The sequence below is a fragment of the Notolepis coatsorum genome (assembly GCF_963971535.1).
Source record: "Notolepis coatsorum genome assembly, chromosome: 5".
Classification (NCBI taxonomy): Eukaryota; Metazoa; Chordata; class Actinopteri; order Aulopiformes; family Paralepididae; genus Notolepis; species Notolepis coatsorum.
Genome location: NC_140169.1, coordinates 159,937,584 through 159,963,114, shown reverse-complemented (window position 1 = coordinate 159,963,114; position 25,531 = coordinate 159,937,584). Strand labels below are relative to the sequence as shown.

The window sequence follows — 25,531 nt, the reverse complement described above, 5'->3', positions numbered from 1 at the left end:
GATGTGTGGCCTACCCCAGGCACCATGGATTCCCCGGATTCAGTGAGAGATCCTGCCATGAAAACCCTGCTGCTCGGGGAGGACTTTCTCTCATGGACGTCTCAACTACTCGGGGTTCTGCCGCGAGGACTACGCTGTCTGTGGGCCCAGGGAAATGGGAGACTTTCCCCCTATGCAGCGCGCATTTGCGACGGCAAGCCGAACAGCCCAGCGAGGAGGACCTGGCTTCTAATTCTCCTACTCCTGATGTCGGGTAACGTAAAACCGAATCCAGGCCCAGAACTGTCTCAGCCGACTCGGCTGCAAACGCCAGAGGAGATTAGGGTGCCCTCTGTGGGCTCCTGCTACAGCCCGTCGGACCCAGCGGACGAGGGAGGCAGCGCGGATCTTCTAACTACCGCAGAAATGGACAGTGTATTCTCTTCCAGAGGACTCCATATCACTCATCTCAACGTAAGAAGCTTAATCAATAAAATGGACGAAATCAGAATAATGTTTGGAAATAGCAAAGCCGCAATACTAACTTTCTCTGAAACAATGCTGGACAGTTCCATAAATGACTCTGAGATTGAATTTGAAATAGAAAATTACACTGTCATACGTAAAGACAGAAATAGAAATGGGGGGGTGTATGTGTTTATGTCCAAGCGGACATTTGTTTTAACATGAGGCCAGAGTTAAATCACAATGATATCGAAGCAGTGTGGCTTGATATAATTTTTCCTAAAACAAAACCTCTCTTAATCGGTGTCCTCTACAGACCTCCAACTCAAAATTCATTTTATGATTTACTGGAAGAGAGCTCAGTGGATCTTTGTAAATCTGAGGTGATTTTGTTTGGAGATTTTAATACCAACACTCTTAAAAAAGATGCACCAATCTTTAAATCATTCAGAAATTACTGCAACCTACATGACTTAAATCAGCTGATCACTCAAGTCACAAGAGTCTGCTCTTCCACACAAACCATCATTGATCTAATTCTGACATCAGACCAGACCAAGATCTCTAGAAGTGGCGTGATAGAGTGCAGTCTAAGTGACCATCACATCATTTTCACAGACCTGTAATAAATTGTCACAACACAATCAGATTCAGATCTCTGAAAAACTACACAAGTGAAGCCTTAAAAACAGCTCTGGACAAAGTAGATTGGACAAATGTACTAAACTGCACATCGACAGAAAAAGCTTGGTCATGCTTTAAAACCACCTTCCATTCAGTTATTGACACGCTTGCACCCTCAAAGGTGACCAGGGTTAAAGCTAGAACAGAGCCCTGGGTCACTGCCGAGATTCTAAAAGCCATCAGAGTGAGAAATGAGAGCTTCTCTAAATACAGGAAAACTAAAAATGAACAGCTCTTTGAGACCTGTAAAACACTAAGAAATGGAGTAACCAATATGATCAAAAAAGCTAAACTGAACTATTTTAACGAAAAAATTGAGGAAAATAAAAATAATCCTCAAACTGTGGAAGTCTTTAAAAACACTGGGTCACAATAATAGACTCAAGACTAAAACCACAAATCTCAACCTGAAAATAGATAACACGATCATCTCTGACAAATTGAGCGTGGCAAATTGTTTAAACACCTTCTTCACAACTGTTGCTACCACTTTGGTGAACAAACTGCCGATCCACTCTGGCCGATATGGCATACAGCACATCCAGGCCTTTTATAAGGAACTGGGTGTACGTGAAAATGATTTTAAATTGACTGAAGTAACTACTGAAGAGGTTATGAAAAAGCTCAGTATGCTGCAGCCAACAAAAGCCACAGGCCATGACAATATTCCCACCAGATTTCTCAGAGACTCTGCTTCCATCATAGCTCCCATTGTAGCCCATATCACCAACCTCTCCATCAACCAGGGTCACATTCCGCAAGAACTCAAGCTTGCTAGGGTAACCCCTCTATTTAAAAAATGAAACAAACTAGATCCAGGTAACTACCGCCCGTTTCTATCCTTTGTTCCATATCAAAGGTAATTGAGAGGCTGGTATATGAGCAGATAGACAACTACCTGACTGAACATAGACTACTGTACCAGTTCCAATCAGGTTTCAGAAAATCACACTCCACTGACACCTGTTTACTGTACCTGACCGATTATATAAAACGGGAGATGGACAAGGGGAACTACTGCGGGATGGTAATGTTGGACATGCAAAAGGTGTTTGACACGGTCAACCACTCCATCCTACTAGAAAAATTGAGAGCGATAGGCTTTGATAGCAAGGCAGCCAAATGGGTCAAGTCCTACCTGGAGGGAAGAGAACAGGTGGTAGACATCAATGGCACCTTGTCCTCGTCCCTTCCAGTGACATGTGGGGTCCCCCAAGGAAGCATTTTGGGGCCTCAACTGTTTTTAATATATATTAATGACGTGAAATCGGCATGCGATTGCAACCTGTTCCTGTTTGCTGACGACTCTGCACTCCTGGTCTCTGACAGGGATAAGTCTAAAGTGGAAAGTGTCCTGAGCAGTGAAATGAAAAAGATCTGCTCTTGGCTCAGTGACAATAAATTGTCTCTACATCTGGGAAAAACAGAGGCCATACTCTTTGGGTCAAACGCCAACCTAAAGAAATCCCAGGGTTTTAAAATTAGAGTAGGTGAAAACATTATTGAGGATAAAGAGGAGGTCACCTACCTGGGCTTTATTTTAAATAACAAACTTTCTAACGAAAAAATGGCACAAAAAGTTATTACTAAGGTCAATAAAAAAACCAAAATTTTATTTAGAATTTCCTCGTTCATAAATAGAAACGCTCTGAGGACCCTAGCTGGAGCCCTCATCCAATGTCACTTTGACTATGCTTGCACTTCATGGTACAGCAACATATCAAAACAAATTAAGACAAAGCTCCAGACCTCCCAAAACAAACTAGTAAGACTCCTGCACAACCTTCACTTTAGGACTCGCCTAACGCCAGCCCACTTTAGCAGTCTGGGATGGCTTAGGGTTGAAGAAAGGGTACACCAGCTTAAAATGCTACTGGTTTTTAAAGTACTGAATGAAACGGTCCCCAAGTACCTAGTAAATTATTTTAATAAAGTAGGAGATGTCCACAAACACGCCACAAGAGGAAGCCCCACGGACCTGGTCCCGCCGAGAGTCAGGACATGCATGGGGAAAGATGCATTTTTTTTACTCGGCTATGGTAATGTGGAATGCCCTGCCAACATTCATAAAACTCCTGAACTCCCCTCTCGGATTTAAATCCGCCCTAAAAACATGGCTCAGCAGCAACTCAAATTTGTCTTAAAATGTTTTTTATCTCTTTTATCATAACTTGGCTTTTATTTCTTTTATCATGAGTTGCTTTTAAGGGTTTGCGGATTTTCTTTTAACATTAGTTAACTGTATGAGTTGTCAGGTTAGGTGTTTTTATACACATTTTTAGGATGTGTCCTGTCTAGTGTACATGTCCATTTGTGTTTCTGTGCCTTTTTATGTTCCATGTATGGACCACAATGGAAACAAGCCTTGACTTTATTGTGTTTTATCCATTTTTGACCAGCGTTGTTGACACTGTTATTGTCTTGTCTTTTAAAAATGTTTTTGTCCTACGATTTGTGTCAAAATAAAGTATTCAATCAATCAATCAAACTGTCTAGTGTGGTAGTGAAAGGTTAATCTTCTGTAATGTGGTAGTGAAAGGGTTAACAGTCTGTAGTGTGGTATTGAAAGGGTTGACCCTTTGTATTGTGGTAATGAAAGGTTAACATTCTGTAGTGTGGTAGTGAAAGGTTAACCTTCTGTAGTGTGGTAGTGAAAGGGTTGACCCTTTGTAGTGTGGTAGTGAAAGGGTTATCCTTCTGTTGTGTGGTAGTGAAAGGTTAACCTTATGTAGTGTGGTAGTGAAAAGGTTAACTGTCTGTAGTATGGTAGTGAAAGGGTTAACCTGTAGTGTGGTAGTGAAAGGTTAACCTTCTGTAGTGTGGTAGTGAAAGGGTTAACCTGTAGTGTGGTAGTGAAAGGTTAACCTTCTGTAGTGTCGTAGTGAAAGGTTAACCTTCTGTAGTGTGGTAGTGAAAGGGTTAACCTTCTGTAGCCCAAATGAATTTATATAAAAAATTGGCCCGCCAGCAATAATATCTGGCCCCTCAGAATATATATATAAAAAATAAAAAATAATGTTTTTTTTAATTGCTGAAATAACAAACATTGTGGTGTGAAATTAAAAGACCAGTTCAGTAAGTCATTCAAACTTTATCTTTACTAATATATATATATGACTGTGACGGCACCACACATGTGAACAGTAACAATGCAATTAAACTGAAGTCAAATCAGAGCAAAAAAAGATGAATCTGCTTCAAGAAGATGCGCTACATTAGGTATATAAGGAATTACAACGAGACATTTATTAACTAAATAAAAAATACAATTAGGCTTTTAACCCTCTAAAGCCGGGCGCAACACTAGACATATTTTGTAAAACATTAAATATCTTTGGATTTGTTTGTGATAATGACTTGCTTTATTGTATCGGAATCGATTGTCATCTAAACATTTTGTGCATCTCTCAGAGAATAGAATCTTGAAATATCTAGATTGGTTGTTTTCCCTGGACTGCATCTAATCCGCTGTATCTATCCATTTATCATATATCTATGTCTGTCACTATAGCCAATGGAAATGCTAGAAATGGTCACGTGGACTGGGAGAACCAATGGAAAATTCCTATCGTTTCTCAATAGTCCAGTGCGCTCCACAGAAAGGGCTGTCAGATAGACAGGCTGGTTGCGCGTAATGTAAGATAGGCCGATAAGAGAGAGGCGCTTGTCTCTGGTTTTATAATAAAATGGCAAACAGACAAAGGTATAATGTTCAGTGCAAATGTGTATGTCGTTTACAGTTTATTATGCCACCTATGCAGCTCGTTTATTTTGTCCATTCTCTGCCTCTGCCACAAATGTATGTCTTAGTTATAAGGTGGTCTGTCACAGAGTTAAAATGTTTTCACTATCAATATATTAAATTAGCCATTGTTTTTGTTTCCGGCCCCCCATACAATGGCTTGGAAAAAATGTGGCCCTCGGCCAAACTTAATTGCCTACCCCACTCTAGTTCATAGCAGCGGCGGTCCTAATTCAGCAGCGGCGCAGCATATAGGGGAAACACTGTAGTGAAAGGGTTATCCTTCTGTAGTGTGGTAGTGAAAGGGTATAACTAGATCATGTATAACTGGAAACAAAAACTATACATTTAGTTTTTGATAAAGTTAGTACTAATCTGTTGTTTCTAACCCGTTCAGACACACAAATTGAGTTCATTCAGCAGGACACAGTTCATCAATATCGTCAGTGGCTGTATATAGTCTAGTCATTAGTCAAGTGTTCTTTTATGAATTAATCCCCTTGAGGGAATTAATAAAACCAATAAAGTCAATCTTTATTAAGCCCAGTGGGGGAATTCAAGTGTTATATGAAGTGGAATCATCTGTCCTCCTCATTCTTCCCACTGTTCTACTGAGAACCTGGAGCATACTGATAGGTCTACAATGAGTCCCACTTAAAGCTAGGGATGCACCGAAATTTCGGCCACCGAAAGTTTTTGGCCGAAAATGGCAAAAAATGGCCTTTCGGCTTTCGGCCGAAAGAGTTTTTTCACTGAAAATATATCACCGAAACAGAAACAACCTGTAACCTAACGCGTGTTGTTGTGATGATGTCACGCTGTCGGGAGTCGCGCTGTTTCTATGTAAACTCTGCGCGCAACGCGTCCAATAAATGTGTCTTTAACATGCTTTTATATCCTTATTTACTATATGCCCGTCGTGGTTAATCACTGAGTGATCTAATATGCATATTATTCAGAGTGAGAGGGGGGGGGGGATTGTGTTTCTCACATTGACGCTGTCTGTCTGTCGTGCGTCTACTGTGCCAAAGTCAAGAGAGCACATTCATCTCGGGACTAGAAAGGTGCGCTCAGTAGAGCACAGATGTCCGCTGCGGCAGCCAGAGAAAAGATGGAATTAATGTACTGTATGCATTCAGAAGTGCTGAATAAATGTTTTATGGACCCATAATAGTGATTATTTATTATTTAAGTTAAGTTTTGCCATAATCATATATTTTTCCATAATCATAATGTTCCACAACATTGGTAAAAAAAATGCTATTCTATGAATAATTTTCGGCCTTTCGGCATTCGGTTTTCCGCCAACTGTTTTCTATTTTCGGTATCGGTTTCGGCCAAGAATTTCCCATTCGGTGCATCCCTACTTAAAGCGGTCACTCTGTTCTTTATAATGGGGATCATTTTCAGTGCTCGAGGGGAAATTCCCTTCCTAAGACGAGAATTGAAAATCTGAGAAAGCGGCGCTGCATCGTATTCAGCCGCTACTCCTAACTAACCTCCCCTTGAGATGGTCACGTCCCAGTTGTATTATCTTTTTCATTTCAATCCTTTATTCAAACTCGAAAAGGCAACTGAGGTTTCCCTCATCTGCGGTCACGTCGAGTGTACATACAAAAATGAGCAAGAAAAGCATATACAGTCAGTCACACAGCATAATTGACTATTAAGTTTAAATAAAGTATAAATAAAAGAATCAAAACAATATGACGATAAGACGAGGCAAAAAGCAAGGATAACAAATGAATTAAAGCGGGTACAACTTGATTGATAAAGGTTGCAGATCAAGGTTTTAAACTGCAACAGAGGGGAGAATCTCAAGCTTTTTCTAGACACTCAAAGCGCTCCCCACAATGTAGGGTGGAAATTGCCTCCTTCACCACCGGTAGCACCCAACCTTGGGCTACGCAGGCTCAATGGCTGACACCAGGCACACAGCACACTACACACTGACTACCATACACTGACACCAGGCACACAGCACACTACACACTGGCTACCATACACTGGCACCAGGCACACATCACACTGGCTACCATACACTGACACCAGGCACACAGCACACTACACAATGGCTGAACGGCTCAGGAGACAGGGATTGATATCAGCCAATTAAGGGGAGAGGGATGATTATGTGGCCTTGATGTCAGAGACCTGATTGGGAATTTGTCCAGGAACGTCGGGGAACCCCCTACTCTTTGTGATAGGCGTCCTGGGTTCTTTAACGACCGAATTCAGTCAGAACCGTTAGGAGTTCATTCGATGAGCTTGAGGGGCATCATAGCTAAATGCAGATTTACCCTGTTCAGAGCAAACTCTGACGACCTTAAGGACATTTGTACCGACATCATGAGTTCTTCCTTAACTCCTAACAAAACGGGTTTTAAAACCTACAATTTCAATCTACAATTTTGATCTTTCATAATATTATCTAGATTGTTCCGTCAGAACGCTCACCTCCAGAGACGCTCGTTTTCTTTCCTTTTAGATTAGACGCCTTTTTAAATGGAAAAGAATAATATTGTTTTGACAGACTGACTCATCATCACCAAAAGCTGCTCATCTGGAGAGAGTCTATATGAGAGACGGCTCACTGCTGCATCCATGTGGGACAAACTTAAAGAAATGAAGATGAGATATTCCTTTATTGATCCCCTTGGGGGAAATTCAGGCATAGCAGCAGGGGGGGTGGGAAGTGACTGAGGAGAGGAAGTGAGTGCTGAACAGAGGTGACTGAGGAGACTGAGCAGAGGAAGTAAGTGCTGAACAGAGGAGAGACTGAGGGGAGGAAGTGAGTGCTGAACAGAGAGGAAGTGACTGAGGAGATGAAGTGAGTGCTGAACAGAGAGGAGACTGAGGAGAGGAAGTGAGTGCTGAACGGAGAGGAGACTGAGGAGAGGAAGTGAGTGCTGAACAGAGAGGAAGTGACTGAGGAGAGGAAGTGAGTGCTGAACAGAGAGGAGACTGAGTAGAGAGGAGAGGAAGTGAGTGCTGAACAGAGAGGAAGTGACTGAGGAGAGGAAGTGAGTGCTGAACAGAGAGGAGACTGAGGAGAGGAAGTGAGTGCTGAACAGAGAGGAGACTGAGGAGAGAGGAGAGGAAGTGAGTGCTGAACAGAGAGGAAGTGACTGAGGAGAGGAAGTGAGTGCTGAACAGAGAGGAGACTGAGTAGAGGAGAGGAAGTGAGTGCTGAACAGAGAGACTGAGGAGAGGAAGTGAGTGCTGAACAGAGGAGAGACTGAGGGGAGGAAGTGAGTGCTGAACAGAGAGGAAGTGACTGAGGAGAGGAAGTGAGTGCTGAACAGAGAGGAAATGACTGAGGAGAGGAAGTGAGTGCTGAACAGAGAGGAGACTTGAGGATAGGAAGTGAGTGCTGAACAGAGGAAGTGAGTGCTGAACAGAGGAGACTGAGGAGAGGGGGAGAGGAAGTGAGTGCTGAACAGAGAGGAAGTGACTGAGGAGAGGAAGGGAGTGCTGAACAGAGAGGAGACTGAGGAGAGGAAGTGAGTGCTGAACAGAGGAGAGACTGATGAGAGGAAGTGAGTGCTGAACAGAGGAGAGACGGGGGAGGAAGTGAGTGCTGAACAGAGGATACTGAGGATAGGAAGTGAGTGCTGAACAGAGAGGAAGTGACTGAGGAGAGTAAGTGAGTGCTGAACAGAGGAGAGACTCAGGGGAGGAAGTGAGTGCTGAACAGAGAAGAGACTGAGGAGAGGAAGTGAGTTCTGAACAGAGAGGAGACTGAGGAGAGAGGAGAGGAAGTGAGTGCTGAACAGAGAAGAGACAGAGGAGAGGAAGTGAGTGCTGAACAGAGAGGAGACTGAGGAGAGGAAGTGAGTGCTGAACAGAGAGGAAGTGACTGAGGAGAGCAAGTGAGTGCTGAACAGAGAGGAAGTGACTGAGGAGAGGAAGTGAGTGCTGAACAGAGAGGAGACTGAGGAGAGGAAGTGAGTGCTGAACAGAGAGGAGACTGAGGAGAGGAAGTGAGTGCTGAACTGAGGAGAGGAAGTGAGTGCTGAACAGAGAGGAAGTGACTGAGGAGAGGAAGTGAGTGCTGAACAGAGAGGAAGTGACTGAGGAGAGGAAGTGAGTGCTGAACAGAGAGGAAGTGACTGAGGAGAGGAAGTGAGTGCTGAACAGAGAGGAAGTGAATGAGGAGGGGAAGTGAGTGCTGAACAGAGAGGAGACTGAGGAGAGGAAGTGAGTGCTGAACAGAGAGGTGACTGAGGAGACTGAGGAGGAGAGGAAGTAAGTGCTGAACAGAGGAGAGACTGAGGGGAGGAAGTGAGTGCTGAACAGAGAGGAAGTGACTGAGGAGAGGAAGTGAGTGCTGAACAGAGAGGAGACTGAGGAGAGGAAGTGAGTGCTGAACGGAGAGGAGACTGAGGAGAGGAAGTGAGTGCTGAACAGAGAGGAAGTGACTGAGGAGAGGAAGTGAGTGCTGAACAGAGAGTATACTGAGGAGAGGAAGTGAGTGCTGAACAGAGAGGAGACTGAGGAGAGGAAGTGAGTGCTGAACAGAGAGGAGACTGAGGAGAGGAAGTGAGTGCTGAACAGAGAGGAAGTGACTGAGGAGAGGAAGTGAGTGCTGAACAGAGAGGAGACTGAGGAGAGGACGTGAGTGCTGAACAGAGAGGAGACTGAGGAGAGGAAGTGAGTGCTGAACAGAGAGGAGACTGAGGAGAGGAAGTGAGTGCTGAACAGAGAGGAGACTGAGGAGAGGAAGTGAGTGCTGAACAGAGAGGAGACTGAGGAGAGGAAGTGAGTGCTGAACAGAGAGGAGACTGAGGAGAGGAAGTGAGTGCTGAACAGAGAGGAGACTGAGGAGAGGAAGTGAGTGCTGAACAGAGAGGAGACTGAGGAGAGGAAGTGAGTGCTGAACAGAGAGGAAGTGACTGAGGAGAGGAAGTGAGTGCTGAACAGAGAGGAGACTGAGGAGAGGAAGTGAGTGCTGGACAGAGGAAGTGAGTGCTGAACAGAGGAGACTGAGGAGAGGAAGTGAGTGCTAAACAGAGAGGTGACTGAGGAGAGGAAGTGAGTTCTGAACAGAGAGGAGACTGAGGAGAGGAAGTGAGTGCTGAACAGAGAGGTGACTGAGGAGAGGAAGTGAGTGCTAAACAGAGAGGTGACTGAGGAGAGGAAGTGAGTGCTGAACAGAGAGACTGATGGGAGGAAGTGAGTGCTGAACAGAGAGGAGACTGAGGAGAGGAAGTTAGTGCTGAACAGAGAGGACGTGACTGAGGAGAGGAGAGGAAGTCAGTGCTGAACAGAGAGGAGACTGAGGAGAGGAAGTGAGTGCTGAACAGAGGAGACTGAGGAGAGGAAGTGAGTGCTGAACAAAGAGGAGACTAAGGAGAGGAAGTGAGTGCTGAACAGAGAGGAGACTGAGGAGAGGGGAAGAGGAAGTAAGTGCTGAACAGAGGAGAGACTGAGGGGAGGAAGTGAGTGCTGAACAGAGAGGAAGTGACTGAGGAGAGGAAGTGAGTGCTGAACAGAGAGGAGACTGAGGAGAGGAAGTGAGTGCTGAACAGAGAGGAAGTGACTGCTGAACAGAGAGGAGACTGAGGAGAGGAAGTGAGTGCTGAACAGAGAGGTGACTGAGTAGAGGGGGAGAGGAAGTGAGTGCTGAACAGAGGTGACTGAGGAGAGGGGGAGAGGAAGTGAGTGCTGAACAGAGAGGAAGTGACTGAGGAGAGGAAGTGAGTGCTGAACAGAGAGGAGACTGAGGAGAGGAAGTGAGTGCTGAACAGAGGAGAGACTGAGGGGAGGAAGTGAGTGCTGAACAGAGGAAGTGACTGAGGAGAGTGAGTGAGTGCTGAACAGAGAGGAGACTGAGGAGAGGAAATGAGTGCTGAACAGAGAAGAGACTGAGGAGAGGAAGTGAGTGCTGAACAGAGAGGAAGTGACTGAGGAGAGGAAGTGAGTGCTGAACAGAGGAGACTGAGGAGAGGAAGTGAGTGCTGAACAGAGAGGAGACTGAGGAGAGGAAGTGAGTGCTGAACAGAGGAATTGACTGAGGAGAGGAAGTGAGTGCTGAACAGAGAGGAATTGACTGAGGAGAGGAAGTGAGTGCTGAACAGAGAGGAATTGACTGAGGAGAGGAAGTGAGTGCTGAACAGAGAGGAGACTGAGGAGAGGAAGTGAGTGCTGAACAGAGGAGAGACTGAGGAGAGGAAGTGAGTGCTGAACAGAGAGGAGACTGAGGAGAGGAAGTGAGTGCTAAACAGAGAGGAGACTGAGGAGAGGAAGTGAGTGCTGAACAAAGAGGAGACTAAGGAGATGAAGTGAGTGCTGAACAGAGAGGAGACTGAGGAGAGGGGAAGAGGAAGTAAGTGCTGAACAGAGGAGAGACTGAGGGGAGGAAGTGAGTGCTGAACATAGAGGAAGTGACTGAGGAGACTGAGGAGAGGAAGTGAGTGCTGAACAGAGAGGATACTGAGGAGAGGAAGTGAGTGCTGAACAGAGAGGAGACTGAGGAGAGGAAGTGAGTGCTGAACAGAGAGGAGACTGAGGAGAGGAAGTGAGTGCTGAACAGAGAGGAAGTGACTGAGGAGGGGAAGTGAGTGCTGAACAGAGAGGAGACTGAGGAGAGGAAGTGAGTGCTGAACAGAGAGGAGACTGAGGAGAGGAAGTGAGTGCTGAACAGAGAGGAGACTGAGGAGAGGAAGTGAGTGCTGAACAGAGAGGAAGTGACTGAGGAGAGGAAGTGAGTGCTGAACAGAGAGGAGACTGAGGAGAGGAAGTGAGTGCTGAACAGAGAGGAGACTGAGGAGAGGAAGTGAGTGCTAAACAGAGAGGTGACTGAGGAGAGGAAGTGAGTGCTGAACAGAGAGGAGACTGAGGAGAGGAAGTGAGTGCTGAACAGAGAGGAGACTGAGGAGAGGAAGTGAGTGCTGAACAGAGAGGAGATTGAGGAGAGGAAGTGAGTGCTGAACAGAGAGGAGACTGAGAGAGGAAGTGAGTGCTGAACAGAGAGGATACTGAGGAGAGGAAGTGAGTGCTGAACAGAGAGGAGACTGAGGAGAGGAAGTGAGTGCTGAACAGAGAGTATACTGAGGAGAGGAAGTGAGTGCTGAACAGAGAGGAGACTGAGGAGAGGAAGTGAGTGCTGAACAGAGAGGAGACTGAGGAGAGGAAGTGAGTGCTGAACATAGAGGAAGTGACTGAGGAGAGGAAGTGAGTGCTGAACAGAGAGGAGACTGAGGAGAGGACGTGAGTGCTGAACAGAGAGGAGACTGAGGAGACTGAGAGGAAGTGAGTGCTGAACAGAGAGGAGACTGAGGAGAGGAAGTGAGTGCTGAACAGAGAGGAGACTGAGGAGAGGAAGTGAGTGCTGAACAGAGAGGAGACTGAGGAGAGGAAGTGAGTGCTGAACAGAGAGGAGACTGAGGAGAGGAAGTGAGTGCTGAACAGAGAGGAGACTGAGGAGAGGAAGTGAGTGCTGAACAGAGAGGAGACTGAGGAGAGGAAGTGAGTGCTGAACAGAGAGGAAGTGACTGAGGAGAGGAAGTGAGTGCTGAACAGAGAGGAGACTGATGAGAGGAAGTGAGTGCTGAACAGAGGAAGTGAGTGCTGAACAGAGGAGACTGAGGAGAGGAAGTGAGTGCTAAACAGAGAGGTGACTGAGGAGAGGAAGTGAGTGCTGAACAGAGAGGAGACTGAGGAGAGGAAGTGAGTGCTGAACAGAGAGGTGACTGAGGAGAGGAAGTGAGTGCTAAACAGAGAGGTGACTGAGGAGAGTAAGTGAGTGCTGAACAGAGAGGAGACTGAGGAGAGGAAGTGAGTGCTGAACAGAGAGACTGATGGGAGGAAGTGAGTGCTGAACAGAGAGGAGACTGAGGAGAGGAAGTGAGTGCTGAACAGAGAGGACGTGACTGAGGAGAGGAGAGGAAGTGAGTGCTGAACAGAGAGGAGACTGAGGAGAGGAAGTGAGTGCTGAACAGAGGAGACTGAGGAGAGGAAGTGAGTGCTGAACAAAGAGGAGACTAAGGAGAGGAAGTGAGTGCTGAACAGAGAGGAGACTGAGGAGAGGGGAAGAGGAAGTAAGTGCTGAACAGAGGAGAGACTGAGGAGAGGAAGTGAGTGCTGAACAGAGAGGTGACTGAGGAGAGGAAGTGAGTGCTAAACAGAGAGGTGACTGAGGAGAGTAAGTGAGTGCTGAACAGAGAGGAGACTGAGGAGAGGAAGTGAGTGCTGAACAGAGAGACTGATGGGAGGAAGTGAGTGCTGAACAGAGAGGAGACTGAGGAGAGGAAGTGAGTGCTGAACAGAGAGGACGTGACTGAGGAGAGGAGAGGAAGTCAGTGCTGAACAGAGAGGAGACTGAGGAGAGGAAGTGAGTGCTGAACAGAGGAGACTGAGGAGAGGAAGTGAGTGCTGAACAAAGAGGAGACTAAGGAGAGGAAGTGAGTGCTGAACAGAGAGGAGACTGAGGAGAGGGGAAGAGGAAGTAAGTGCTGAACAGAGGAGAGACTGAGGGGAGGAAGTGAGTGCTGAACAGAGAGGAAGTGACTGAGGAGAGGAAGTGAGTGCTGAACAGAGAGGAGACTGAGGAGAGGAAGTGAGTGCTGAACAGAGAGGAAGTGACTGCTGAACAGAGAGGAGACTGAGGAGAGGAAGTGAGTGCTGAACAGAGAGGTGACTGAGTAGAGGGGGAGAGGAAGTGAGTGCTGAACAGAGGTGACTGAGGAGAGGGGGAGAGGAAGTGAGTGCTGAACAGAGAGGAAGTGACTGAGGAGAGGAAGTGAGTGCTGAACAGAGAGGAGACTGAGGAGAGGAAGTGAGTGCTGAACAGAGGAGAGACTGAGGGGAGGAAGTGAGTGCTGAACAGAGGAAGTGACTGAGGAGAGTGAGTGAGTGCTGAACAGAGAGGAGACTGAGGAGAGGAAATGAGTGCTGAACAGAGAAGAGACTGAGGAGAGGAAGTGAGTGCTGAACAGAGAGGAAGTGACTGAGGAGAGGAAGTGAGTGCTGAACAGAGAGGAGACTGAGGAGAGGAAGTGAGTGCTGAACAGAGAGGAGACTGAGGAGAGGAAGTGAGTGCTGAACAGAGGAATTGACTGAGGAGAGGAAGTGAGTGCTGAACAGAGAGGAATTGACTGAGGAGAGGAAGTGAGTGCTGAACAGAGAGGAATTGACTGAGGAGAGGAAGTGAGTGCTGAACAGAGAGGAGACTGAGGAGAGGAAGTGAGTGCTGAACAGAGGAGAGACTGAGGAGAGGAAGTGAGTGCTGAACAGAGAGGAGACTGAGGAGAGGAAGTGAGTGCTAAACAGAGAGGAGACTGAGGAGAGGAAGTGAGTGCTGAACAAAGAGGAGACTAAGGAGATGAAGTGAGTGCTGAACAGAGAGGAGACTGAGGAGAGGGGAAGAGGAAGTAAGTGCTGAACAGAGGAGAGACTGAGGGGAGGAAGTGAGTGCTGAACATAGAGGAAGTGACTGAGGAGACTGAGGAGAGGAAGTGAGTGCTGAACAGAGAGGATACTGAGGAGAGGAAGTGAGTGCTGAACAGAGAGGAGACTGAGGAGAGGAAGTGAGTGCTGAACAGAGAGGAGACTGAGGAGAGGAAGTGAGTGCTGAACAGAGAGGAAGTGACTGAGGAGGGGAAGTGAGTGCTGAACAGAGAGGAGACTGAGGAGAGGAAGTGAGTGCTGAACAGAGAGGAGACTGAGGAGAGGAAGTGAGTGCTGAACAGAGAGGAGACTGAGGAGAGGAAGTGAGTGCTGAACAGAGAGGAAGTGACTGAGGAGAGGAAGTGAGTGCTGAACAGAGAGGAGACTGAGGAGAGGAAGTGAGTGCTAAACAGAGAGGTGACTGAGGAGAGGAAGTGAGTGCTGAACAGAGAGGAGACTGAGGAGAGGAAGTGAGTGCTGAACAGAGAGGAGACTGAGGAGAGGAAGTGAGTGCTGAACAGAGAGGAGATTGAGGAGAGGAAGTGAGTGCTGAACAGAGAGGAGACTGAGGAGAGGAAGTGAGTGCTGAACAGAGAGGATACTGAGGAGAGGAAGTGAGTGCTGAACAGAGAGGAGACTGAGGAGAGGAAGTGAGTGCTGAACAGAGAGTATACTGAGGAGAGGAAGTGAGTGCTGAACAGAGAGGAGACTGAGGAGAGGAAGTGAGTGCTGAACAGAGAGGAGACTGAGGAGAGGAAGTGAGTGCTGAACATAGAGGAAGTGACTGAGGAGAGGAAGTGAGTGCTGAACAGAGAGGAGACTGAGGAGAGGACGTGAGTGCTGAACAGAGAGGAGACTGAGGAGACTGAGAGGAAGTGAGTGCTGAACAGAGAGGAGACTGAGGAGAGGAAGTGAGTGCTGAACAGAGAGGAGACTGAGGAGAGGACGTGAGTGCTGAACAGAGAGGAGACTGAGGAGACTGAGAGGAAGTGAGTGCTGAACAGAGAGGAGACTGAGGAGAGGAAGTGAGTGCTGAACAGAGAGGAGACTGAGGAGACTGAGAGGAAGTGAGTGCTGAACAGAGAGGAGACTGAGGAGAGGAAGTGAGTGCTGAACAGAGAGGAGACTGAGGAGAGGAAGTGAGTGCTGAACAGAGAGGAGACTGAGGAGAGGAAGTGAGTGCTGAACAGAGAGGAGACTGAGGAGAGGAAGTGAGTGCTGAACAGAGAGGAGACTGAGGAGAGGAAGTGAGTGCTGAACAGAGAGGAAGTGACTGAGGAGAGGAAGTGAGTGCTGAACAGAGAGGAGACTGATGAGAGGAAGTGAGTGCTGAACAGAGGAAGTGAGTGCTGAACAGAGGAGACTGAGGAGAGGAAGTGAGTGCTAAACAGAGAGGTGACTGAGGAGAGGAAGTGAGTGCTGAACAGAGAGGAGACTGAGGAGAGGAAGTGAGTGCTGAACAGAGAGGTGACTGAGGAGAGGAAGTGAGTGCTAAACAGAGAGGTGACTGAGGAGAGTAAGTGAGTGCTGAACAGAGAGGAGACTGAGGAGAGGAAGTGAGTGCTGAACAGAGAGACTGATGGGAGGAAGTGAGTGCTGAACAGAGAGGAGACTGAGGAGAGGAAGTGAGTGCTGAACAGAGAGGACGTGACTGAGGAGAGGAGAGGAAGTGAGTGCTGAACAGAGAGGAGACTGAGGAGAGGAAGTGAGTGCTGAACAGAGGAGACTGAGGAGAGGAAGTGAGTGCTGAACAAAGAGGAGACTAAGGAGAGGAAGTGAGTGCTGAAGAGAGAGGAGACTGAGGAGAGGGGAAGAGGAAGTAAGTGCTGAACAGAGGAGAGACTGAGGGGAGGAAGTGAGTGCTGAACAGAGAGGAAGTGACTGAGGAGAGGAAGTGAGTGCTGAACGGAGAGGAGACTGAGGAGAGGAAGTGAGTGCTGAACAGAGAGGAAGTGACTGCTGAACAGAGAGGAGACTGAGGAGAGGAAGTGAGTGCTGAACAGAGAGGTGACTGAGTAGAGGGGGAGAGGAAGTGAGTGCTGAACAGAGGTGACTGAGGAGAGGGGGAGAGGAAGTGAGTGCTGAACAGAGAGGAAGTGACTGAGGAGAGGAAGTGAGTGCTGAACAGAGAGGAGACTGAGGAGAGGAAGTGAGTGCTGAACAGAGGAGAGACTGAGGGGAGGGAGTGAGTGCTGAACAGAGAGGAGACTGAGGAGAGGAAATGAGTGCTGAACAGAGAGGAGACTGAGGAGAGGAAGTGAGTGCTGAACAGAGAGGAAGTGACTGAGGAGAGGAAGTGAGTGCCGAACAGAGAGGAGACTGAGGAGAGGAAGTGAGTGCTGAACAGAGAGGAGACTGAGGAGAGGAAGTGAGTGCTGAACAGAGGAATTGACTGAGGAGAGGAAGTGAGTGCTGAACAGAGAGGAATTGACTGAGGAGAGGAAGTGAGTGCTGAACAGAGAGGAATTGACTGAGGAGAGGAAGTGAGTGCTGAACAGAGAGGAGACTGAGGAGAGGAAGTGAGTGCTGAACAGAGGAGAGACTGAGGAGAGGAAGTGAGTGCTGAACAGAGAGGAGACTGAGGAGAGGAAGTGAGTGCTAAACAGAGAGGAGACTGAGGAGAGGAAGTGAGTGCTGAACAAAGAGGAGACTAAGGAGATGAAGTGAGTGCTGAACAGAGAGGAGACTGAGGAGAGGGGAAGAGGAAGTAAGTGCTGAACAGAGGAGAGACTGAGGGGAGGAAGTGAGTGCTGAACATAGAGGAAGTGACTGAGGAGACTGAGGAGAGGAAGTGAGTGCTGAACAGAGAGGATACTGAGGAGAGGAAGTGAGTGCTGAACAGAGAGGAGACTGAGGAGAAGAAGTGAGTGCTGAACAGAGAGGAGACTGAGGAGAGGAAGTGAGTGCTGAACAGAGAGGAAGTGACTGAGGAGGGGAAGTGAGTGCTGAACAGAGAGGAGACTGAGGAGAGGAAGTGAGTGCTGAACAGAGAGGAGACTGAGGAGAGGAAGTGAGTGCTGAACAGAGAGGAGACTGAGGAGAGGAAGTGAGTGCTGAACAGAGAGGGAGTGACTGAGGAGAGGAAGTGAGTGCTGAACAGAGAGGAGACTGAGGAGAGGAAGTGAGTGCTAAACAGAGAGGTGACTGAGGAGAGGAAGTGAGTGCTGAACAGAGAGGAGACTGAGGAGAGGAAGTGAGTGCTGAACAGAGAGGAGACTGAGGAGAGGAAGTGAGTGCTGAACAGAGAGGAGATTGAGGAGAGGAAGTGAGTGCTGAACAGAGAGGAGACTGAGGAGACTGAGGAGAGGAAGTGAGTGCTGAACAGAGAGGATACTGAGGAGAGGAAGTGAGTGCTGAACAGAGAGGAGACTGAGGAGAGGAAGTGAGTGCTGAACAGAAAGGAGACTGAGGAGAGGACGTGAGTGCTGAACAGAGGAAGTGACTGAGGAGAGGAAGTGAGTGCTGAACAGAGAGGAGACTGAGGAGAGGAAGTGAGTGCTGAACAGAGGAGACTGAGGAGAGGAAGTGAGTGCTGAACAGAGAGGAAGTGACTGAGGAGAGGAAGTGAGTGCTGAACAGAGAGGAGACTGAGGAGAGGAAGTGAGTGCTGAACAGAGGAGAGACTGATGAGAGGAAGTGAGTGCTGAACAGAGAGGAGACTGAGGAGAGGAAGTGAGTGCTAAACAGAGAGGAGACTGATGAGATGAAGTGAGTGCTGAACAGAGAGGAGACTGAGGAGAGGAAGTGAGTGCTGAACAGAGAGGAGACAGAGGAGAGGAAGTGAGTGCTGAACAGAGAGGAAGTGACTGAGGAGAGGAAGTGAGTGCTGAACAGAGAGGAGACTGAGGAGAGGAAGTGAGTGCTGAACAGAGAGGAAGTGGCTGAGGAGAGGAAGTGAGTGCTGAACAGAGAGGAGACTGAGGAGAGGAAGTGAGTGCTGAACAGAGAGGTGACTGAGTAGAGGGGGAGAGGAAGTGAGTGCTGAACAGAGGTGACTGAGGAGAGGGGGAGAGGAAGTGAGTGCTGAACAGAGAGGAAGTGACTGAGGAGAGTAAGTGAGTGCTGAACAGAGAGGAGACTGAGGAGAGGAAGTGACTGAGGAGAGGAAGTGAGTGCTGAACAGAGTTTGTTTGGGAAAAAAATTGTTTGGAAAACAATCAAAATTATTAAAAAAAAATTATAATAATCGTTAATGTTTTTCTTAAAACCATATATTATTAGGATGTTGTCTGCACTGTTAGGATCTTGTATATCGTCAAAACCTATAGAAAAAGAAATTGCTCAGTTTTTATTTTCCTCAATGTCTATATCTCTGTATAGAAAACACTTTTTTATGATAATCAAATAAAGAGCTATTTTCCAAAACGCATTTTTAAAACTTTTGTAACTTATTTTCAGAAATGACTGATATTTTGAAACTATTTGAGGCCAAAACATGTGAAAAAAAAGATAGAATAAATGTTTTATTTTTTATCAGCCCATATTGGCCCTATCTTGATATCGGACCGATACCGATGTGTAAAAAAAAAACTGCCATATCGGCCGATATATCGTGCATCACTAAAATAAACGCATCCATTACGATTCTACCAATTGGCGATGTTTGATCCCACATCTGTACTGACGGTTCACGGTGCCTTGCTGAGGGTTCTACCCCCCCCCTAGCTTCTAAATAAAATAAATGGTACATTTTATATAACGGCTTTTATCCAAATCGCTTTACAATTTTGTTCCTCACATTTGACCCCGTTCACTAGCACTCACACATTCACACACCGACGGAGTGAGGCGACTATGCAAGGTGCCGACCTGCTCATCGGGAACAGTTAGGGGGTTAAGTGTCTTGCTCAAGGAGTCACACTTCGACAAGCTTCCCGGGAGGAGCGGGAATCAAACCGGGAACCTCCGGATTTACCAGATGGCCGCTCTCTATCTCTACGCTCCCTATTCTATTGTAGGCCAGATCAAGCATGGACTCATGTTCACGTTTAACAACTTCACCTCTAGCCTTGCGGTAAGAGAGGAACATTAGAACGGGGTTCCTATGGTAATAAAAAAAACACAGCGTTTTAAAGCGACGTTGTCGGCACCCTGGAGAAAACGACGGGAGAAACGACGCAAGAGGTTTTTGGAAAAAACTTCTGTGGAAATTAGTATGATTGTAGTTATCTTTTTGAAGGAATAATAACCGGCCATGACTTAATCCCCCCCGAGTGGTGGTTGTTGTCGCTCGCCAACATAAACCCAGGGACATTCAAACCGGAACGATAAGTCAAGTTGAACGTAGACAGCGACCGGTACAGGTAATGGAAAATTGGGATTTCTTTTATTTTTAAATTTTTCTGGAATAGTCGTGGAAAAGTACTGGAATTTGAATCAACAAAAACCTCCAGGAACCATAGGAACATGGAGGGAAATCTCCTGTAATGCGACGTCCACGTGATGTGAATCACAGGCTTACATGATGCTGCTCCAGGGTCCAGGGTTACACTCTGTGTAAGAGCAGTGTCGTGTTGCGGACAGTAGGGGGCAGAAGAGGTCCACGAGAGAGAATCGGTGTGATGTGAGACGTCCACAAACAAGGGCTCCGTCTCTGTTGTATGTGAAGAGATGTCATGAGATCAGAGTTTACATTTGACATATTCATGGGATTTAGTTGGTTTTCCTTGTCGTCGATAAATTACCCCCCCCCCCCTAAAGTACAAATATGGTACAAAATACAAACCTAGTGGTACAAAATACAAACCTAGTTCATATTTCATTTAGTTAGATTTAGATTTAAATTATAATTATATTTACCAAATTGTTTACCCCATGCTCAGTATGCTCAGTATATTCTTACTGTATTTATTTCTGTATATATTATTTCATTTCATTTTATCCTATTTTATTTTACTCTACTCTTATCCTAGGCAACTTGATTTGATTTGTGTTATTATTCTAATTTGTGACCTGTCCTGTCTAAATGTTTAAATGTTGAGCGATTTGCAGTGTCTAATTTCCCACGGGATAATAAAAGTATTTCTATTCTATTCTATCTATTCTAAAACATTTAAATAATAGTAATAAAAAATTAAGTATGTATGTAGTGCAAATATTTTTGTAATAAATAGATAAAATATGGTGTAGTGTTAAAAAGTGTTTAATGTGTGTGTGTGTGTGTGTGTCTGTGTGTGTCCCTGCTTCTCACATGGTCATTATTTACCCACTGATATCATCAATGACTTAAAAAAAATTTAAGTGGACTTTTAGCGATTGGTCAAAATTCAACTTCATAATTTCACCTAATGAGGGGCGTTCCTGACGGCGCAGCGCTTTGACAACGACATCGGTTCTATAACTACGACTACTGTACTTAAAACAACACTATACTGTACGATACACTACACCCGACGCTGGGAAGATCGCTTGAGATTCAAACCTGTTTTATCAAAGAACCTTAGTTGACGCTTTTGATTATGTAAAAAATCGATGTAAGCTTGTGCAAATCTGTGAGTCAATTGTATGTCTGCATTCCTCGTGTATAATTGGCCTGCCTAGTGCCTACGGTACATCACCTTCTAGTGACAATAAATAGCCTATATATTTAATTGGCTTGACTAGTATTGATTGATTAACCTGACTCACCAATCACAGTCCAGGTTGATGTCGTGTAGCGCGTGAATCATGCCTACATGCTTAAACCTCAATATACACACGCATCACTTCCTCTGAGGGATAGGAATTATGGCGCGTAAGTAAGTGCAGTTATGCCTGGTTTGAACAGGGTAGTTCAAGATGAAAAGTTTCTTCGTGAAGTGGCCACAGCTAGGAGCTCCTCTGTGTCGAGACGGAAGCACTCGAGCTAAGTGTTAGCTTAACCCTTCCACTACCACACTACAGAAGGTTAACCTTTCACTACCACACTACAGTAGTGAAAGGGTTAACCTTCTGTGGTGTGGTAGTGAAAGGTTAACCTGTAGTGTGGTAGTGAAAGGGTTAACCTGTAGTGTGGCAGTGAAAGGGTTAATCTTCTGTATTGTCGCAGTGAAAGGGTTAACCATCTGGTAGTGAAAGGGTTAACATACCATGCTGCTGCAGCAGGAAGAGGTGTCCAGACCACAAGGTAGACGCTTAAAGCTGCTGTAAGTGGTATTTCTTTGTTAAAATAAGTGTTAAATAGCTACATTCTGACAGCCATCACTGATATAGAGTGTCTGGTCAGTAACATGGGTCTCCCAGTCCCTCCACTCTGCAGTAAACAGCCATCACTGATATAGAGTGTCTGGTCAGTAACATGGGTCTCCCAGTCCCTCCTGCTCTGCAGTAAACAGCCATCACTGGTATAAGTGTCTGGTCAGTAACATGGGTCTCTCAGTCCCTCCACTCTGCAGTAAACAGCCATCACTGATATAGATGTCTGGTCAGTAACATGGGTCTCCCAGTCCCTCCACTCTGCAGTAAACAGCCATCACTGATATAGAGTGTCTGGTCAGTAACATGGGTCTCCCAGTCCCTCCGCTCTGCAGTAAACAGCCATCACTGATATAGAGTGTCTGGTCAGTAACATGGGTCTCCCAGTCCCTCCGCTCTGCAGTAAACAGCCATCACTGATATAGAGTGTCTGGTCAGTAACATGGGTCTCCCAGTCCCTCCGCTCTGCAGTGAAATACATTTCCTGGTATCCCGTTCCCACTTTATCCAATCAGGAGAGGGAACCCTAGATATTTTTACTCATTTCAAGAAATCTTGCCAAGCCACATTTGCTGGCAGATTATTTTACTTGTTTCACATGTTGTTATTTTTGTCAGACCATTTTTTCAGTGTGGAGTTCTCTCTCCTGATTGGATAAAGTGAGAACGGGATACCAGGAAATGTATTTCCTGTTTACCACAGAGAGGAGGGACTGGAAGACCCACGTTACTGACCATGGCTGTCGGAATGTAGAGCTATTATTTTTAACATTGTTGACCACTTCTAACAAATAAATTCCACTTACAACACCTTTAATATCACTGTCTATCGCCTTGTATAACTGTAACCCTCATTTACAGAGTACATACATAAATAAACAAAAAAAACTGCATATAAAATCATAACAAGGCAAAAAGTAAGGGTAACAAATCGATTAAAACATGTACAACTTGATTGACAAAGGTTGGAGATGAAGGTTTTAAACTCTGCAACAGAGGGGAGAATCTCAAGCTTTAATGACTGTTGGAGTTCATTCCATGAGCCAGAGGGGCATCGTAGCACAATGCAGATTTACCCTGTTCAGAGCAAACTCAGGGGACCTTAAGGACCAGCCAGTCACTAGAACAGGTTCCATAGGTTCCAAAAATACCATTCCAATAATGATGTAGTATAAGGAGGTAGCTTACCAATAATGATGTAGTATAAGGAGGTAGCTTACCAATAATGATGTAGTTTAAGGAGGTAGCTTAACAATAATGATGTAGTATAAAGAGGTAGCTTACCAATAATGATGTAGTATAAGGAGGTAGCTTACCAATAATGATGTAGTATAAGGAGGTAGCTTACCAATAATGATGTAGTATAAGGAGGTAGCTTACCAATAATGATGTAGTATAAGGAGGTAGCTTACAAATAATGATGTAGTATAAGGAGGTAGCTTATCAATAATAATGTAGTATAAGGAGGTAGCTTATCAATAATGATGTAGTATAAGGAGGTAGCTTAACAATAATGATGTAGTATAAAGAGGTAGCTTACCAATAATGATATAGTATAAGGAGGTAGCTTACCAATAATGATGTAGTATAAGGAGGTAGCTTACCAATAATGATGTAGTATAAGGAGGTAGCTTACCAATAATGATATAGTATAAGGAGGTAGCTTACCAATAATGATGTAGTATAAGGAGGTAGCTTACCAATAATGATGTAGTATAAGGAGGTAGCTTACCAATAATGATGTAGTATACGGAGGTAGCTTACCAATAATGATGTAGTATAAGGAGGTAGCTTACCAATAATGATGTAGTATAAGGCGGTAGCTTACTAATAATGATGTAGTATACGGAAGTAGCTTACCAATAATGATGTAGTATAAGGAGGTAGCTTATCAATAATGATGTAGTATAAGGAGGTAGCTTACCAATAATGATGTAGTATAAGGAGGTAGCTTACCAATAATGATGTAGTATAAGGAGGTAGCTTACCAGTAATTATGTAGTATATTGGAGGTAGCTTACCAATAATGATGTAGTATACGGAGGTAGCTTACCAATAATGATGTAGTATAAGGAGGTAGCTTAACAATAATGATGTAGTATAAGGAGGTAGCTTAACAATAATGATGTAGTATAAGGAGGTAGCTTACCAATGATGATGTAGTATATTGGAGGTAGCTTACCAATAATGATGTAGTATACGGAGGTAGCTTACCAATAATGATGTAGTATACAGAGGTAGCTTACCAATAATGATGTAGTATAAGAAGGTAGCTTACCAGTAATTATGTAGTATATTGGAGGTAGCTTACCAATAATGATGTAGTATAAGGAGGTAGCTTACCAATAATGATGTAGTATAAGGAGGTAGCTTACCAATAATGATGTAGTATAAGGAGGTAGCTTACCAATAATGATTTAGTATACGGAGGTAGCTTACCAATAATGATGTAGTATAAGGAGGTAGCTTAACAATAATGATGTAGTATAAGGAGGTAGCTTAACAATAATGATGTAGTATAAGGAGGTAGCTTACCAATGATGATGTAGTATATTGGAGGTAGCTTACCAATAATGATGTAGTATACGGAGGTAGCTTACCAATAATGATGTAGTATAAGGAGGTAGCTTACCAATAATGATGTAGTATAAGGAGGTAGCTTACCAATACTGATGTAGGAAACAGGAAAGACATGCATATAGGCAATACAATTACAAATTAAAATGTGAGAAAAATAAACGGTGTAAACGATATAATCAACCTCAAACAGACTGCAGGAGCCTATAACTCCAATAATCCTTTTTATACTTATTCCATAGATCTTTAGAGGGCTGCTAGCATTTTATAACCCCCCCCCCCCCCGCCGCCACCTACTTTTGAATTGTATACTTTTCCATTGTTTAGTTTTTTCCCCTCAAGAACAACCACAGCTGCCGTTCTAAACACTTGACAACCCGCCCTGCTCCGCCGCAGAGCAGTAACAGCAGATACCCGTCTTGTCTCACTCTCTAGCCCCGGCCCCCATGTCTCCGACCTCCATCAAATCTGTCGGCACACCGAGCGAGGCGGGGAGCCAGGACTCGGACAGCGCGGTGGGACCCAGGTACAGGCCAGGCCTCTTCTGCCGTAATGTTTTAATAACGCTTTTCCTTTTCCGCTTCCAGCCCGGCGCCTTCGTCTGCTAAGCACTGCACTGTGTCGGTGTGGGGAGCCATGCCAAGGTTTTTTTTTTATAATGTTTTTGGGGAAGGGGGGCATGATTTTAGGCACCCTGTTTTTTTTCCCCCAACCGAAAGTGAATTGTTTGGTGCAATTTATTTTTTCACGGCTCAGAATCTCACAGATCTTTTGCCTTAATCTTCTCTATTAACACCCACTCGTGTGTGTACCTTGCCGTAAAGAAGCATGGCACATGGCACCTCTTGTTAGGAATCCAAACCACCCACAGACCAAAACCTCTCGAAGGGTTAAAAAGGAGTACGTCTGATGCGTTGTGACTTAACGCTTACAGGAGTTTAACGTTTTTCTTTGGGGGGGCGGGGGGTTGTTTTTGCGAACCGTGCATAGCTCATAAACCGCAGAGTCTGAAGTTATACAGCATGACAACACTAACAGCAAACCCCCCCTGAAGCCGAAAGCTTGGCACAAACTTTGATATCATTACGGTGAATGATGACTAGCTTATGCCAAGGGTGCACATGTTTATTTAATTTGTGTGCCGTTGAATTAAGAGAATCCTGGATGAACAATAAAACAGCAGGCTCCAGGGATGCCTGGGGGACTTCTTAACCCCTAATTAGAGCCTGCTCCCTGGGCAGAAACTCTAGCTCCCCCTGTGTCCCATCAGGCCCGGGCGGTTCTTCCCCACTACGTGTTGACTCGCCTCCCCTCACCAGCATGGCTGTTTCCTACACACATGGAGGTCATGTTCTCCCCCTGAGGGCGCGCTCTCTCTCTCTCTCTCTCTCTCTCTCTCTCTCTCCTCTCCTCTCTCTTCTCTCTCTCTCTCTCTCTCTTCCTCTCTCTCTCTTCTCTCTTCTCTCTCTTTTCTCCGTCATCTCTCTCTCTCCTCTCTCTCTCTCTCTCTCTCTCTCTCTCT

The 25,531-nt window shown here is 45.6% G+C and overlaps 1 protein-coding gene across 2 annotated transcripts in view; it reads left to right on the top strand.

Annotated features, from left to right (window-relative positions):
* The window catches only part of dync1i2a (dynein, cytoplasmic 1, intermediate chain 2a), a 257,355-nt gene that overhangs the window by 12,540 nt on the left and 219,284 nt on the right, over positions 1–25,531 (top strand). For both annotated transcript variants that reach the window (XM_084315380.1, XM_084315381.1), the window contains exon 4: positions 24,445–24,535. In XM_084315380.1, coding sequence (XP_084171506.1) covers positions 24,445–24,535 — 91 coding nt within the window. The remainder of the gene's footprint in view (positions 1–24,444; positions 24,536–25,531) is intronic.